General features: G+C 41.1%; 1 protein-coding gene across 2 annotated transcripts in view; it reads right to left on the bottom strand.

Annotated features, from left to right (window-relative positions):
• The window catches only part of SLIT3 (slit guidance ligand 3), a 472,224-nt gene that overhangs the window by 218,605 nt on the left and 234,898 nt on the right, over window positions 1-18,721 (bottom strand). For both annotated transcript variants that reach the window (XM_053956603.1, XM_053956604.1), the window contains exon 5: window positions 15,876-15,947. In XM_053956603.1, coding sequence (XP_053812578.1) covers window positions 15,876-15,947 — 72 coding nt within the window. The remainder of the gene's footprint in view (window positions 1-15,875; window positions 15,948-18,721) is intronic.

Below are 18,721 nucleotides of genomic sequence, written 5' to 3'. Positions count from 1 at the left end.
TCAAGCTTCATTCTCACTACTGAAGGCAATGAATTCAATTCCCCATCCACAGTCCCAGTGGAATTACTTTTACAGTCTGACTGTATACCTCATTGCCCCAAATTTGCTTGTTCTGAATGATTTCAAACAAATAAGTTAACACAATCATGCTTTGGGTTACAGTATTACCTGCTTATGCGACAAAAACTGTAATTAAGGAGTGAAATCTTGCTGTGTGTTTTTATATGCTGATTTATATTTGTACTAAATTTATAAAAATAGTACTCTGCACTCTTTTCTGAGCACTCCATGAGCTTATATACGTAATTGAGGTAGTTACATATACATGTATTGATATATGAGTAAGCAAATAACACTTCCCTTAGGCTAAGAAGAGTGGCAAAGGTTCCAATAAGCACTAAAATCTGCTATTCTGGCACATGCAAGTCCTGAGCAGGCCAACCTGCAGCTGATTCCTCATTATCTCCATTCCTGAAGTCCTCTCATAGACATGGAGTGCTTGTTGGGCAGTTGGACATGAACTTGAAGACCTGTTCTTCCCTGAGTAGCTGTCCATATCCAAATTGATCACCCTATGACATATTTCTGAAGATGTCACACCAACCCTGCCCCTGTGACTTGTGTTCCCCTCTGCCACCACACTCCTTTGTCCACAGCAGGTCTAGAACACTTCCCAAACTCTGTCAGTGAAACACCTGCACCTAACAAATTAAGGCCTAAAACACTTAAAAAGGACAAACTAGAATAAGAAGTGTTTGGAAAGATAACTAGTTTCTGGAACAAAAAAGAGGAAATCTTTAAGAAAAGTAAAACAAAACCCAAAAATGTTGTAGGAACCAAAATAAGTTAAGTTACTGAATAAATTAAATGGGAATCAAAACCAATGTTCTTCTTGGTTATCTAGGCACTTAGAAATTACATCAATTTTTAAATACTTTGGAAAGTGCTCTGGAATTAACAGCAAACTGGATCACAATTGACAAAAAAAAAGCCATTTTGCTTTACTGTTTTCAAGACAGCCAAATTCACATAATCTGTGCAATGTTTGTCACCCGGGGTAAGGACAGCAATCCATCCTGCAGATTTTTGTTTACAAGCACTTTGGAACAAATGTTCTATTTGAACACCCATATGAACCAGAAGCACCCAATATGTTTGGATGACTACATTCAGTTTTTGTTAGCAGATCTTCAACTTCCCAAACAATGTTTTACCAAATCAATGTGGCACTGCCACACATCCTTCAGAAACATGGCACGGAGCATATGTGACAGCTCTTGTGCATGTTCACCAGGGAGTTTCTTTCCACCTACATGCAACCATAGGTTTGCTTCTTTTAATTCATAAAAACAAATGGCATCTATCTATTTTTGGCATTTATGGGATGGCTGTAGCATTTGAGTCCCTCACCCTTAAACATATTTATTCCTCCTCCCCAGAGCTGTCAGTAATACCATGAGGTTTTTCAAAATTTCATGAACTGAATTAATCTCTTCCAGTTCCACTACCCTACATAATTTCCAAATTAAAATGTTCTTCTCTAGCCTCGGGACAGGTATAGTACTAATACAAAACATGGAGCAATGACATGATAGAAATGAATAAGTTTTGTTGATTGTAGTCTTGTTTTATGTGTTTTACCCCATATCTAATAGATAACTAGTGATGACCTTAATGAAATAATACCCTCAGAAGAACCAACTGCTTTCACATCTGAATGCATGGGCTTTTCCTTTTTTTTAATAAACAAAAACCAGGAGATGTTGCAGTAAGGTACAAAAATGATAAAGAAAAGCTTCATAAAATCAAACCTGCTCCCCCAGAGCAATGCCTGGGAAAGTTTATCTGACTTTCTCTCTGACCAGACTGTCAGCATCCACATGGAGGAGGGAGAGTTTATATCAAAAGGGCTGAACACAGTACAAGGGATAATTCCTGATGTTATTATTGCCACAGAGCACCTTTACAAAGATATAGGTAAAGGATGTATCACAGCACGGGTGTTTTACTGGGCTGCAGTGCCTGAAAGGAAAACTCATCAAATCCCTACTGCTATATCCTCACATAAGCTTAATTCTTGGGGAGGGTTGCGGAGCAGGCTGCAGGTGCTGAGGTCTTCCAGCTTTCCTTGTGGATTGCCAATCTCCTGGAGAGATGAACTGCTGGGCAAGGAAGAACTCGACCCAGGAGCTGAAACCTCACAGTGCAGAAAGCCAGGTACCAAGGCACAGCCATAATCTCCAAAACAACACACATTGCAAGAACAGGAGGACAGGTCACCTCCAAAGGGATTTATTCCATCTTGCAGGAGATTTGAGTGACTTAAAACACTGTACTTTATCTATAAATGCAGGACTTGTAATGAATGTAAGTGTGAAAGAATTATTTCATCAAATACTGATAAAAACAGCATCCTGAGATAACTGCATGCCCAATTTAAAAACAAAAATATGGATAGAAGATGGCTTACTGTTAGACATATGGTTAGTATTATTAAATAATTTTTGGACTTTTGAATCAACAGAAAATATTGTAGAGGCAGGTTTATTTACAGAATTTCCTAGAAGTTACAGACTTCAATATTTTTCTCTGCAAATTTTACTTTTTTTTTTTTTTTTTAAAGAAAAGTATTTCCTTTTGAAATCATTAAATCATTAGGTGCTTCTCTGGGCACCCTGTGCCAAGGCCTTCCTACCCTCACAGGGAAGAATCTCTTCCTAATATCCAACCTAAGCCTGCTCTTTGTCAGTTTAAAGCCATTCCCCATTGTCCTGTCCCTTCATGCCCTTCTAAAACATGCTCTTCATCCCCTGAAGGGCTGAAATAACACTAATGCCAAGCATTTAAATACAATCTTCAAGTAATCCTAGACATTGTGATTTCTTAAATATAAATGCTTACATTCTGAAATGTTCATTCACATTTACTCACTAGTCACTGAATAAGGATTCTACAAACCTTACAAACTTGAAGCCACTATCACAGAATCTTAAAAATTAACTTATCCAGATGAATTTGAAATTTCCTTGCTAGGTGGTGTATAATTTATGGGTATTTTTTCCTGACATTAGTCCATAAATACATTCATAAAGAGACATCTGTTTTTGTCATGACAAAAAGGACGCCACATGCAAGAGAACTTGTACTCCCAGGTAGGACTAGCAGCAAGTTTGGATCACAAGATCCCACCAGTTACCTCACCTGACCCTTTAGACCAAACCTCAAAAACTTAATTCATACTGAGACGTGACAGCACTGAAATAAAACGGCCAGAAAAAAAGCCCTGCCCCAATTTTTTTCCTTTTTGCAATCAAAGCAAAAAACTGTTTTTGTAAGTAGGTAAAGAGGATACCTGAACAATTGGCTTCACAGGACATTTCTCCCATCCTTCTCAGTCACTGTCCTGAGAGCGCTGCTTATTGCCCAACTTATTGTGAAGGGCTGGCTGCTCCCCCTCCCTGCCTGAACATTAACCCTTAATTATGTTTTCAGCTGCTCCTCAGGAAGGGAGAGCACCAAAAAGCAGTGAGAGCTTCAGGCAGAGAGCTAAAAGCCAAACTAAAAATCCACCCCCAACAACAGCCCCCTGCTCAAATGGTTCAGATAATTGTGAGTCCCTCTTACTCAGTGAATTATTTCAGGCAAACCACTTGACCTCTTTGCAGCAGTCATCTTCCCTCTAAGACTGGGTTTAAAAGCAGGATCTAATCAATAGCTGTTGCTGCATATGACCCGAGTTTAAGCATATAAATTAAATACTAAATAAAGTAGGTTCAAGGGTGAAACTCACATACAAGGCTACTGCAGAGTCACACACAAAAAAAAGGGGAAAAAAAAGTCAATCTCATTTCTAAAGCTAATTTTCACACCAGAAAGCTCCATTTCCCACCCCATGCCACAAAATGCCATTTTTTAATGTGTATGAGAGAGCTCTGTTCTGCTGCCCTGAGAGGCAGGCTGGATGCTTTATGCTGGGCTCCTGGAAATGCAGCAAGAACTGCTTATGGGCATCTTAAATCTTAATGTGAATAATTTCCCTTATGATTTCTTTTGCACCACATCACAGTTTTATACAGCCCATTAGCTCTTGAAATGAGTTAAATTCTAGGGTTGGGAGGTTTGGTTTTGGGTTGGGGGTTTTCTGAGGGTTTTTTTGAAAAGTACCACTCTGTATTCTAGCATTAAGGTATCATGACTGCTTTATAGGCAACTTGTGAGTGACAGGATATTGATGCTGAATTTATATAGGGAAATAATATTGATTGTTCATTCATGAAACACTGCTGTTCCTTCAAATAAACAATTCCAAAATCCTTGCTTTCCCTAGTCAAACAAGAGAAAGGAAGAAGAATCCTAAGTGTGAAAATGCACCTTGGACAAGCTGTGTATGCACATTACCACTGTGCTGCTCAATGAGTTGGAAAAATAACTCCAAAAAGAGCTTTAAAAAAACCCACAAAAGACTGGAGCAGAGGTTACTTCCTCATGAAGATGGAATTCTCTCATTTGTTTCTTTGACATTTATGGGACTACCAAAGGGTAAACAAAAGCAAAATTAGATCCCACAGGCCTTTGGTAGGAAAAAAAGAGTGGAAGGGAATGATATTCAGCAGCAGAAATCAGCTGTACAAATGAGACCATCATCTCACAGCCTTTTTCACTGCTGCTGTCTCCAGTCCCCCTCTGTCATTTGGCCTTAAACAAAAGGGGTTTTATTCTTGCCTACCTCAGAGCTATTATACTAAAGCCATTCTCAGATTTGCACCTAGATAATCAACTTTATTTCTATTAATCTCATAACAGATATGTGAGTGCCTGAGAATTCCCTCTGTGCTTCGCTCAGATTTAGATCCTTATTTTATAGAGGAAGAAAACACTGCAGATCCGTGAAAAAACACTGGTGCTTTTTTTGAATAAAATTAAGATCCTCCATAGGATCTTCTTAATATCCATGTAGAATTTACATGACCTGAGCTTCCTTTGAGGAAATTTTCAAGTGATGCAGCAATTGAGCTGTTTAAAAGGACTGTATAACGTCCCTTGCTGTACAAACACAGCGAGCATATGTTCATATAAAAACAATTTGTGATGAAAAAACTCTACACTACAGTAACCATTACAGTTTAATATTTTTCTTTCAAGGCATATCAATTTTGTATTGAGTTGAATTGCAGGTGGCTTTGTTTTTCTACACTTTATCTCATGGAGCCACCCAACTGCAGGATAGAAAGTCATGGAACAGACTGAATCACTGAATGAGAAATGTAATCATTCCCTTCTGGGCTCTAAATGTGGCAAGAAGCTGCACAGGCATGTTTTAAATAGGCAGCTCTGCTCTCACACAGAAAGCTGCAGCTGAGTTGAGGGCTTGGGTCAAGAAAAAAGCTGCAGCTGAGGTAAGAGTTGGGGTCAAAAGCAGGGGGACATCCATCTCATTTTGTGGTCAAGGAAGAGTGGTGCAGGAAATCTGGTCCCCTAATCAATTACTGAAATTAATTTTTGAGCCTAAGTCATTGCCTTCTGGGAAAACAAGGATCCATTTACTTACCTGTTTTGCATAGTGTTTGCATCACTTTTTAAAATGAAGTTAGATTCAAAATAATAATTGTGTTATCTGGGAAAAGTGATGTAGTATTAATTAAGAACTCAAGAACTTTTATTCATACAATCACACAATGGCTTGGGTTGGAAAGGACCTTAAAGATCACCTAGTTCCATCTCCCCTGCCATGGGCAGGGACACCATAAAAAGTACAGCAAATCAGGCACATTGTTCCCTATTCACAAAACCAAGTATCAGAATTTAATCCCAGTGAAATGGAAAAACAACTGGAGACCCCAGAAACCCAGTGTCTCTGCCTTGAAAGCCAAAAAAGCAAGTGGCTCTTCAGAACAGCTTGTGAGCAGGAGATCAGCACTCCTGCAGACCATCTCCTTTGGGAGATCTCCATGGGCAGGGAACTGGGGCTGCCAGGCATTCCCAGCTCAGCCTGGCACTGCCAGGGATCCAGCAGGCTCTGCCCAAACCCACCCCCAAACTCCCTTTCCTCTCCAGTAACAGACATCTGTCCCACTGACCAAAGAGCTGAAGCCAAACACGGGGAGAGAAAAGAAGAGTGAAAAAAAAGACAACTCTAGCTGTGGTTTTAACTTCGTCCAGCTGGGAAGGTCAAGTGGAAAAGGCAAACTTTGTTCTGCTGGTGGACAGTATTTACAACCCCCCTTTCTCCATGGAGTCTGCACTAAAATGATATTGCTGTGCTGTTTTGGCTAGAGACTGCACATGCTGACCCCTCCGTGGCCAGCACAGCACCAGAATAATTTCATACAAAAGGTTTGCATTAAATGTAATGAAGCAAATGACAAAATCAATAAACCTGGAATGGTGTGGCTATCATAAAAATGATGTAAATTCAGAGTTCACTCTGGTTATGAAGCTATTTAGATTCATAATTAAAACCAGTACTATCTCTTTTTTAGAATAAAACTTCCTTTGGACAATCATAGATGAATGCTACAGGAAATCTTCAACAAATGTATTCAAAATTAAGGCATGGCACAAAGACAGCATAAATTACACAAAGATAAACTGTAGGCATAGGTTAGCCTAAACACGTACGTAATAAAGAAAATTTGATTTTCATACTTTTTCAACTGATGTCACATCCCATTTTAATCAAGTTTTATATCAAAAGGACAGTAAGGATACCACATAGCCTGTTTTTAAATCAAGGTATTTTCTGGAGTTTGTTTCTGTCAGAGACACTCTTGTAAGTCTATTAAAACAGAAAAGAGCCAAATCTGCTATTCATTACTCTTCATACAAAGGCAGTGCTGCAGCATGGGTGCTGCATCAAAATGTATCTGTGCTTCATTAGGATAAAAGAATAACGAGCCCAGAAAGCAGCGAGCAGAGCTCAGCGAAATAAGTAAGCAGATAAGTAATCTCTGGAAATAGCAACAGTCACCCTGACTTTTTGTAGCAGATTTCAAACCCCAGATAATGGGTCCCATTCAGGATTAGGGATGTGGTTTTCTTTTATCAAACTCTGGACCTGGAGCTTGTGATCTTGTTTAAAAAATTCCACCAACGTCCCATTTAGGTAAGTGAGTTATATACAATTTAAATCTCCAGACTCCTAGATTTTACCTAATCAAAGAGAAATTGTAAAAGTGACCATCAAGCCTAAGGTTCTGACTCACAAAGACTGGACTTTTTCAGTCTCCTGTGCAAAGGATTCCCATCCCTGTGCCAGCTGTGTCATGTTCCTGATGGGACACAGCACATCCATGTCACTCCTCAAACCCCTCCGATGACCACTAACGGAGCTCATTGCTGATGGCTGCACAAGGAGCCCCTCTCAGGCTGGGGAAGGCAATAAATTATGCAAGACACAAAGCACAGGGAAGATCAGAACAGAATTTGAAGTAGATAGAAAAGATTACTTAGGCCTGTGTGGGATATTTCATCTTTTTTGTCATCAGTATTAGGACTTTCCGTATAAGCAATTAAAGTGCAGGCTTTCAATAATGCTTGAAATGCATTTCCAGAAAAGGAGAAAACAATTGGTATTGATGTTTGTCTTACTTCTACAAGAAATATTAAAAAAATCTGTGGTTTGTCCAAAAATTAATACTAAAACCAATATATACTGCAGTGGATATCCAGGATACAGAAATTGGGTAAATCAAAATTATGAATAACCTTATTACAGAGGTAGTCAGTTCTGATTAGCTCAGTAAAAGGAAAATTTAAAAAGTATTAAATGCCACCAAACATATATCCTCCACTGCTAAATACTATTGGCTTATGTACTTCTATTTTATAAGTAGAACACACTTAAGAGATATTTCAGCTTTTTATTTATCTGACATTTCACTCAGGGGAAAGCAACCTTTATAGTGAGGAAATCTGTTCCTCAGGAGTTATGGTTCAGCTTTTAATAAGTTGTCAGTGACAGATCCCTTGTGGCCAGTTGAGCCCACAACTACAGACATCCATGAAAACAAACACTTCCTGAAATGCAAGTGGACAAGAGAACAGAGCAGACATCCACCCTACTTATTGCAGATGTTTTCATTTAAAAAAATAAAAAAACATAGATCAGCGTCGCATTTTCAATCTGTGCAATCAATCTCACATGAAGTCCAAGTCACAGTTTAGCACATTCAACAGATTGTGCTGTGCTGGTTTGTCCACCTGGTGTTCCATTTATTAGCAAGGGACATGAGAAAGGGGATTACATAAACCCAAATGTGTTTAAAAAATACAAGTAGGGACTGATCACACTACCAAATATGGCACAGGTTTAAACACTTCATGGATTGGTTTTGGGGTTAGCAGTGTTTATCATGTGTGCTGCAGACTTTGCAGGGTGTTAGTCTGCACATGCCTGTTCCATTGCTCCCTGAGGCACATGGGACCATCCAGGCTCTTGGGGAATAAAGCAAGCAGCAGCTCTCTCATTAACAGCTCCTGTCCTAGAACACAGGAATATCCTGCAGGCTGGGACCAAGCCACCAGAGGACCACATGAACCACAGGATCACAGAATCATAGCACAGTTTGGCTGAGAAGGGACTAGAGCTCATCTCATTCCACCCCCTGCCCTGGCAGGGACAACTTCAACTGTCCCAGGCTGCTCCAAGCCCTGTCCAGCCTGGCCTTGGGCACTGCCAGGGATCCAGGGGCAGCCACAGCTGCTCTGGGCACCCTGTGCCAGGGCCTGCCCACCCTCACAGGGAAGAATCTCTTCCTAATATCCAACCTAAGCCTGCTCTCTGTCAGTTTAAAGCCATTCCCCATTGTCCTGTCCCTTCATGCCCTTCTAAACCATCCCCTGAAGGGCTGAAATAACACTAATGCCAAGCATTTACAAAAATACACTACCAAGGCTGAAACTGGCTCACTCACTAGCAAGATCATTGCTGAACTGGTATCTCTCAGCATCAGTGCACATTGCAAAAGTCCTATGAAACTTTCTTCTCAAGAAGGTAATTCTGAATAATGACTATTCCTTATGATGTCAAAAGAGACACACAGAAGTTCCAGGGCTGTAAAAACACTTAAACCCCACAGTATTTTAAGGGAATTCCAATAAACTGCCAGAGAGCACCATTATTCAGCATGGTTACTCAGAAGACACTGCCTCTGGGCAGCATATTCTAGAAAATTGCAGAATTAGCTTTTTATTGCAGACCCCTTGCTCACCCTCAGCCATCCTGCATGAAACTCTTCTGCAAGGGAAGGGACACAAGGACAGGACACAGGTTGGGCAGACCCTGTGCCCAGGATCCTGTGCTCCCACAGACCATCAGGAAGATGCTGATGATGAACACATCATCTCTCCAATGCAGCACAGAGAGGAAAAAGCCTCTGCTGATTCACTGGAGTCAGAGAAAAATCTGTCATTAAAAGAATGCAGTTTCTGAATTAAATTTCAAGTTTTTATCTCCATGTCCCTAACATGGCTTTCCCTTGGTTGTGGCTGCAGCAGTTGTGACATTCCTGATGGATACAGAGCAAGCAGGAAAGCACCTCCAGCTGGGACAAACAACACCACAATTCCTCCCTACACCTTCCTGCCTGCCCAAAGCCAGCCTGCACACCATTTCAGCTTTCTTGATTTTTGCTCTTTTTTTTTTTTTTACTATAAGACAGACATTTAGAAAGATCAGGGCAGGTAGATTTTAGAGGTTAGTGATTCCAAACAGAATAGAATAGAAAAACAGACCAAGGGTTACACCCGGTGACCTCAGGCAGGAAAGCAGCAGAACCACAAGGGAGCCCCTGCAGGGCTGGGCCACGACTCTCAAGAGAACAATGAAGCAACCAGTGTCACCCCCTGTGTCACTTGATGTGCTGGCCCTGTGTGTGTGGCTGAGGATGTCAAGAGGGAAGCACTTGTCTCACAAAATGTCCTCTGCTATGACTCTGAGCGCTTGGTTGGGTCTGCACATCTCACCTTAACCATGGTGCAGGAACATGTGTGTGCATTCCAATCAATCATATCCTTTTAATGAGTTAATTGTGAAATATTTGCTTCTTGCATTTCTTATAAGGGGTAGAACAGATGGCAAAAGCTCAAACTAATGTATTCATAAAATTAACTGACGCTGCAGGTGGTGTTTCTCCATAGAAAGTGGTAAGTTGGTAACTTGTTATTTTATTCTTATAATAATGCTGTGTGACAATGACATTTCTAGGAAAGCAAATGTGATGGCCACAGAGATCTCTCTTGAATTCATTATGGTCACTATCGCAATGAAGACCAATTACAGGAGATAGAAAGGAATACACTGTTGGAATACATTGAGTGCAGTGTGAATTTATGGACAAGGAGGAGGAAAATTATTTACAAATTTATACAGTTGAAGTAATGTGATCTTTTTGTCCCCTAAAGAGTGCAAAAGGCTTGTCTCCAATGAGTATTCAAAATAGCTCTTTCCATGCCTCTGACTTGTTTAGCCAGCTCTTTGTCAAAACAACCTGAAATCTCTTCCTTAATAGAAATGTATCCTTTCCTTTAATTTTCATGTATTCCTATTCAAAATATACTGAGTTTTTAAGGCACACTGAGTTTTTAATGCACATATTGTTCAGTCTATTGGGAGATACAAAAGCAAATACATAACCCAACACATGATAATCGATTCTCCTCTAGGCATTTCTTTGCTTTTATTTGAGGCCAACCACTGGCTTCAGAAGGCTTATTCCAGATTTTACACCAAACAAATGGAAAATCTGGCCAACTGTTTATCTTCCTCCTTTAGTTTTATTTTACTGCAAACAGCAAGAGTAACACTGAGCACTGTACACAAATGTCAAGAAACTATGGCCAGGAATTTCAGAGGGCTCTGGATAATAGCTTCCCTGGAGAACCCAGACTAAAGGAGTTATGTTTTGTAGTGTTACATTTCATTAAGATCTACTGCATATTTATGTATGGCAAATAACTCACAATCACTTGCTTTCTTCCAGTGAAATGCCTACACACAAATCAACCATTATTTCCTTTATTCATTAGTTTATTCATTAGTTAAACTTGACAGGTATGTTTAATTTTTCCTATGGCTGAATGGCAGAAGCTACAAATATACTCTGCAGAGCTGACTGTGATGGTTAAAAAAATTATGTAGGAACATTTTAATATTTTGTGTAGGTGAATGCAAAATACCTCTCAATGTAAAGAGCAAGTTCAGCTTTTTCCAAAACCTGAATGTGCAATTGAGAAGTTTAATTTTTGTAAAAGTCCCGTGGATTGATGCTAATAGTAGATGTATGCAGAAAAAGTAACAGCATCTTCCAGGAAAAGCCATTTAACAAATAAGGAACTGAAACTAATAGGTACAACAACATTTTACAGTAGTCACAGAGCTCTGATTACCGCAGAGGTAATTTAACCACTAGGAAAATAAATGTGTACTGACTTGCAGAAGTGTTAAACATTACATATGTGCTGATGTATTTCTGTACTTTTAAAAACATAAATCTAAATGCTTCATTTCTTCCTCCTCAAGAACCTTTAGGGCTCTCAAGGAGGATATTACCCACTATTTGCTAAGTGGCCCCAGGATTCAGGGAAAGCCTCTTGCAGGTCCAGGGATAGGAGCTATTATCTCAGGTGAGGCTGAGAAGTATTCAGACAGAAATGCAATGAGCCTGCATTATCATGACACATGAACCTGTTCACTTTTTTTTTTTTTTTCTGCATCACAGTGCTACAGAATCTTATAGCCAAAGCTTAGGAGAGATAAAAGGCAGGAGCTGAATATGGATGGAACTGACTCCCAGTGAATCAAGAACAAGAAACTGCAGCAACCCCTGACAGGAAAAGCAGTGTCTGTGTCGTTCTGTGTGGCTCTAGCTCTGAGTGGTGTTCACACAGGGGGGCTGCTTGGTCAGGGTGGCTCCCCCTCTGCCCTACTGCTCTGGCATTCTGCCCTGCACCCACACTGCTCATGGATTCCTGTTTTCCATTCCTTGGCTGGGAGATATTTATAGACTCATTGAATGGTTTGGGTTGGAAAGGATCATAAAGATTGTCCTGTTGCACTCCCTTCCATGGCAGGGACACCTTCCACTATCCCAGGCTGCTCCCAGCCCTGTCCAACGTGGCCTGGAACACCTCCAGGGATCCAGGGACAGCCACAGCTGCTCTGGGCAGCCTGTGCCAGGCCTGCCCACCCTCACAGGGAGGAATTTCTTCCTAACATCAAGCTCTGTATATCCCTGTACTGGGATCCTGGCTGCCCTCAGTGAGGTGAGCTGAGCAACTGCAGGAATGCCTCAGCAGAGAAACACTCCCCTGCATGCCAAGATGTGATAGGAGCAGGGGAAACGTGCAGAAATCCAAGAAGCAGCTCTATATATTTTTATGATGGAAGGCCATGGCTGACAGCGCTGAGTTAGCCCAAAGCTCAATGAGACCCAAACCCATATACTTTAATTCTTGAAATAAATGTGCTTACTTGGGACTAGATTCCTGCAAGAAACATTTCCTGTTCTCTGAGTAATAAGTAACAGAAATTGAATACAGGTGTGCTCTGCAGGCTGGCCCTCTCTTGTCCTTTCCTGTTCAGCTCTTAGGGCCACTGAGCAGAGTTCATGCATCTACTCCACAATATGTTCAAAGTGTCAGGTTTTGCCAAATAAATTCACTACTGGTAATGGACATTATGTGCTCATGAAACTTTCTAAAAGCTGTATAATTATTTCTACATTTCAGTTAGAAATAGACTCACTAATTTATTTGTGTGCAGATTCTTTGATTTTTGTACTCATCCAGCAGAAGACACCTCATATGAAAATAATTAACGCAATGAAATTTCTCCCACTTCAGAGTTTGAAAAACTCCAGTCTCTGCTTTGGCTTTGTCTTGTGCAAAAACAATGGCCTCCCTGACATTTAAAACTCTTCTTTAGCACAGCCCTATTCCAAGCCCATTTTCTTGGGCTCACTGTTCTGCTAAGAGAATGATAAAAGATAGAAAGCTTTTACCATTTAAGAAGAAAGATACAGTGGAAAATATCTTGGATCAATGCTTCTTATTCCCGCCCCCCCCGCCCACCCATCATTTTAGCAAAATTTTAAAATATTTTTTTCCTGTATCAAGCCAGCTCTGCAGCCTGGGTGCTTGGGGGACATCACCAAAGACTCTCCTTGCTTCACATATGCAGCAGCACCTTTGCAAGAAGATTTTTTTTACACCAATCTGCTCCATCTGGACACAGCCCGTGACTCTGTATCCATCACTGCCATGGCCCTGCTGGGACAGGGTAATTCTCACAGGGTTTCCAAATGGCACCCACTGTAATTTATACTGAGCCCTCAGGCTGCATGTTTCAGAGCTGGTGTCCAAAAGGAATTCATGCCCTGGCTCAGTCTATCACACCAACTCTGCATTTTGTCCTGAGGGAAGCTTTTCAAGCTGCTGTTAAAGACAGCATTAATCTGGAGACTTGCATCTGGCCTAGCACTTGCTGTTTCCCTATTATGATATCTCCAGAGGTTTGGGTTTTTTTTTTTTTTTTGCTATGACATTGGGACACTTTTGGAAGAACCTGGAAGAACTTGAGGCCATGTTAAGGGTCAAGCCATGAAAATAAAGACCATTCCATGCCAGCCTTTCCCTATACAAATTCTAAATATAAATTGGAAAGGGCTGGGGAGTATGTGACAATTTGTAGTTTTATTTCTTGCGCCCAAAAGCCTCCAAGATGCCTCACAAACACACTTTATAAAGTGGAAGAACACTGAGAGAGTACAATAAATCTGCCAAGTGATAACCATAGAAACAGCCAAGCCTGCTGCTGTGCCATCAGCACCTTCGTGTGACAGTCACCAGGCAGGTGTTGGCACAGCTCAGCGGCACCCGAGGCACAGGCTCCTTCTCCTGCTCAGGCAGTGAACACCCCTGCTTGCTGCCATGGCCACTGCTGGCACCCAGAAGGGAGAGACCTGGCTGCCAAACACAGGCTGCAAATGGCAATCAGCATGTTTGAGTTCACTGCTTAAAGAGCTTTAACTATTAACTTGGTTCAGCTTGCATCACTCCCTTACAGTTACTGCTGGAGAAATTTTAATGTATTTCCAGCAGCGAGTCGGCTCAAGATTGTGCCATGTTTTCCTCACAATCCACTCATCTGTGTCTGGAAGCAACAGCCCCATGGACCACCCCGAGCACAGGATTTGTACATTTCTTATCAAGAAAGAATGTCTAGATGTGAGTGAAAAGTCTGCTTCTCCTGCTATTTATCTAAATAATCAGTACTTGGGGCTCACAACAGCAATCTGTTAAGAGTACCAAGCTTTGTGCTCCTGCTGAGCTGGAGGCTGGACTAGATGACCACTCCAGAGCAGAATTATTTTATGACTCTCTGATAACTTCAGTGCTCACAGAAGTCAGAAACTGTAGCTAAAGGCAAGTACTTCTGATTGTTTTGCTGTCTTTTACAGCAAAACAATCGATACTGCCTAACTTGACAGATACAAGTTTTTGTTAAAGCTTGAAATCCCAACGTTGATACAGTTCCTGTAAGCACTCCAGCCACTCATCCCTTGGTATCAGCTCCTGGAAAGGACAAACCCTGGACCCTTCTGCACTGAGAGTGGGTGCATAAATCAAAACACCTGTTCTGGTTGTGACAGCTTGTCAGAGGTGACCTAAACCCTGAATGCAAACTCTGTTATTTGAAATGAAGTCAGACAACCAACAGTGAATTACAGCTGGGAAAGTTTGATTTTCTGAAACAAAATACTATCTATTGTTTCTGTAGATCACACAATGCAAGTAAAACTCATGATAACATGATAAAAGGGAAGGGACCCATCAGGATCATCGAGTCCAACTCCTGGCCCTTCTCAGGATGCCCCAGGAATCACATCACGTGCCTGAGAGCATTTCACTGGGGCAAGATCTGAAAACAGAACAAGGCTACGTTGCAAGACTGTTTGTAGAAGAGGGCTTCTTTTCAGATCTCCTTTAGCTGTTTCTTCCAGTCAATTTTAAAAAATCCACACTGTTTATGCAGTGCTTCCAATATTTAACACAGTGGGAATCAGTTTTCAGCTACTGGTGTGGTAACACAGTGCTAATGGCTCTGAAATGCTTCTGAGAGTCACTGCAGGTTGTCCCAGGAAATCCTGAGCCTGCTGAGTCAGGGGCTGTTGTTTCTTTGTTCACTTCACCTCGTGCTGACTCCAGCAAAGCCAAGGGTGGGCTACAGTGTGGGTGTGCACAGAAAATGGATTTCTGTTACATAACGTGTGAGAGCCTCCAACAGCTCTGGAAATACAGAGCTCAAAGGCTTTACACACATTTCAGGCTACCTTACAGCAAAAGGCTAGCAAAAGACTGGCTTCATTAGCACAAAAAACCACAGCCCTGTTTTCTCTCTTAAAAGGCTTTTATAAATTATATTAAATACAAGCTGTCAAAGCCTGAGTAGTTAACTGCTCCCATTATTTTTTTTCATTTTCTGATATTTGTGCTCAACCGCCATGCCTGAGTGCCACAGCTTGTCATACTTACTTCTGACAGAAGTGATGGGACAGAAAACTGAAACTAAGCAAAACACTTCAATTCCATCCCCAAACTCTACCAGTAATTTTTCCTATGCACATCTTGCTCTGGGACAGTCCTGCAGGAAGGGGTGAAGCCTTTGAGTATGTTCTTTTTGCTCAGCTCAAAGCCTCCCCAGGTGTGTCCTCAGGCATGGGGACCAAAGCAGCCGAGGAGTCCCATGAAAAAAAACCTGCAGGGTCCCTTTGGTGCTGCACAGAGCTGAACACAAGGTGCTCAGACTGATAGTAACAGCCAGATGTAACGTGAGGAGAAAGGTTTTCAGCACAAATATTAATGAAGTTGTCACTTACAAGTTCTTCACATCAATGATTCCTCGAAAGGCCTTTCTAGGGATTCCTTTTATCTGGTTTTCACTGAGGTCTCTGAATAAGAGAAGAGAAAAAAAAAACATTGTGTTAACAAAGAGAACACATTTCTCAAATCTGCATCAGCTAATGGAACCTCCACGTGCTTGGAAAAGTAGATGTTGCTGGATTTGTTACACCACACAGTGTTTTCAATTTTGTTTCTCTCCTCTAGAGGTCTGTGGAATGAGCTGAAATGACTCTCCAACCAAAACCACCAGAATTCCTGATACAAATGACAGAACTTCGAGCAAACATCACTCAAATGTGATCGTGATGCTGGCACAATGCCATGATTCACTGTCAGAGTACCTGCAGCCAAATCTCATGCCTTGGAATCGCAACCCTGCAGTGTGAATGTAATTTTCTCAGCATGCTTCTATTTCTTTACAGACAGCAAAAATACTTGGCTACCCCTGCTCAGATTACAATTTCTTATGTGAAGTTAATATTCAGGAAAAACATGACAATCATTCTCTTCTGAGCCTTTTAAATTTACACTGAAAAGATCTTAATCTGTTGCATTAAAATCCCACTGCATTGTGTATCAATGGGAAAAACTGAATTTTTAACCTTGTTTAAAAACCAATAACAAAAAACCTAAGTAACCAACAGCAATTCAAAAAGTCTTTCTAGTACTCAAAGCACGTTAAAAAATGGTTTGATCTGCATTGTGAGGGCAGGTAACATTTTCCTGTTACCCAGCCTGCATTTGGATGCTTTTCCCCTTGATGAACTATAAATAGTTCCAGATTCACAGCCCTCCAGCAGTGCAGTGGAGGTAGGAAGGAGAGCATGAGGAATGGGTGGGAAATGGACATGAAACCAGAAAGCTGGGATGTTTTTATGCTGCGGAAAAACAGCATTTACCCTGATTTTCCTGCAGGTGCTCCATCAGCACAGAGAAGGGGGAGAGGTTGCAGTCTGGTTTAAAGGACAAAGGGTGGGGCAAGACAGGAAGGGAAGAAGAAGAAAGGAAGGCAGAGGAGTGGGAAAGAAAAATGTAAGAAAGAAGCAAATGGAGGAAAGGGAAGGCTCAGTGATGACAAAAGGACAAATAAAGGTGATCCTGCATAGAGCTGTACAGTGCATTGTTTGGGGTGAGAGTGTCCCCAAGGCTCTGCCCCATTTTCAGAAAGAAATTCTAGCTCTGTAATGATGATTAGGAGGGGCTGGCAGCCCTCTGTACTCACCCCCAGACACCCTTTTCTGTAAGTACATTTAGTGTTCAGCAAGCCCTTTCTAGCCTCCACCAAATTGGTTTTATCAAATGAGAGGCCAGAAATCAGAGCCTGTCACAAAAGCCCACATTGACATTGTGGGTCAAGACATGTCACACAGGGCTTTCTTCTGCTTTCCATCAGGCAGATAGAAAAAAAGGGGACTATGTCCTTGTCATGAGACTAATTCAATTTATACCAGTCATGCAGTCTACACCAAATTCTCAAAGAGGCCACAATTGTCCATTCAGACGATCGCAAACAAAAATGTGCTGCTGGATACAAGTCTCTTTTTCAAGTCAGATTAAAATTCTTTGTGACCTTCACAATTTGTTTAACACTGATCCACACTCTGACCCCTCCTTCACCTTCCCTTTATTTTGCCAGCAACAAAATATTAGTTCTTTAAAGACAGACCTTCAACCCAGACAAATGATCAGGGAACTCGGACAGAGAAGAGACAAAGTGCAGAATATTTCAGACCCAGAAGGAGGAAGTCTTAAGCTGTCACTTTGGTGTGACAGTGAGGGACAGCAGAGCTGTGGTAAGAGTGTGACAAAATGGCTTAGCAAGGCAAAAATTAGTAAGATCTGAAAGGAAGACACATGCAAAGCAGAACAAAAAGGGCTTGAAAAAGTGGAATTGTGTGGTCAAATAAAACCACACTTAATCCACCATTCAAGTTGCATTTGTCTGGTTGGTTTGTCATACTGTGCATTTCAAATCATGTAAAAAAGTAAATCAGGTTTGCAAGAGATATTTCATAACACTGTTGTGTTCTACAAGGGCTACTTTATAGATTTCATCTCTGCTTTGTCTTTATGCTCAACTTTTAACCTGCAGCCAGGCAAAACCAGGGGACTGCAGGAAGTTCATCTGTTTTCTATGAAAACCTTCTTGTAAAGTGTATTATTTTTATTCTCTATAAGGCTCTCTTTTCTAGCTAACAAACCTGCCTCTTTCAATCTCCTGGATTGTGGCCTGATTCCATAAATCCCTCCAGTGGGCTGAAGAACTGACAGCCTGTGTGGCATTAGTGTCACAGCATGGAAGAAAAGCCACCAATTTTCTGTTTCTGTAACTGCCTTCTCACAATTACAATCATCCCATTTTGTGATGGTCAAGAGGAGTGCTTCTCTCTGCTTCCTGACATTGCCAGAGTTTTGTTAAGCATCTTTCATAAGCAAGCAAACCTCAACCAGGCTCAGCCTTTGCACTTCACAAAATTTGCTCTGAGGTAGCGGAAGCCTGTAACAAGAAACTTGTTTGCTGAGTTTATCTTCAAGTTCCAGCTTTTTATTCCCTGCTTCTCATGGCAGACATAATGGGAAGCTTATAGCAATAGTATGCAAAATAAATATTAGTTATTAATAGTTACTGTAGAAAACCAGATCAATTATTGTGAGGCCAAAACAAAAACCTAAAAAGCAGATGGGAAATTATGGCAGTATTCAAGAAAAATAAACAGCAAATCTGGAAAAAAAAAAGTGATGATTACTAATAGATTTCCTGTTTCTTAAACAGAAGTTTCAAGCCCCTATTTCTGTAATGGAAGGCAAGTCCAGTGCCTGG

This window comes from Vidua chalybeata, chromosome 15 (assembly GCF_026979565.1).
Source record: "Vidua chalybeata isolate OUT-0048 chromosome 15, bVidCha1 merged haplotype, whole genome shotgun sequence".
NCBI classification, from domain to species: domain Eukaryota; kingdom Metazoa; phylum Chordata; class Aves; order Passeriformes; family Viduidae; genus Vidua; species Vidua chalybeata.
The sequence above is the reverse complement of the archived record's forward strand: the minus strand, read 5'-3'. Positions and strand labels throughout refer to the sequence as shown.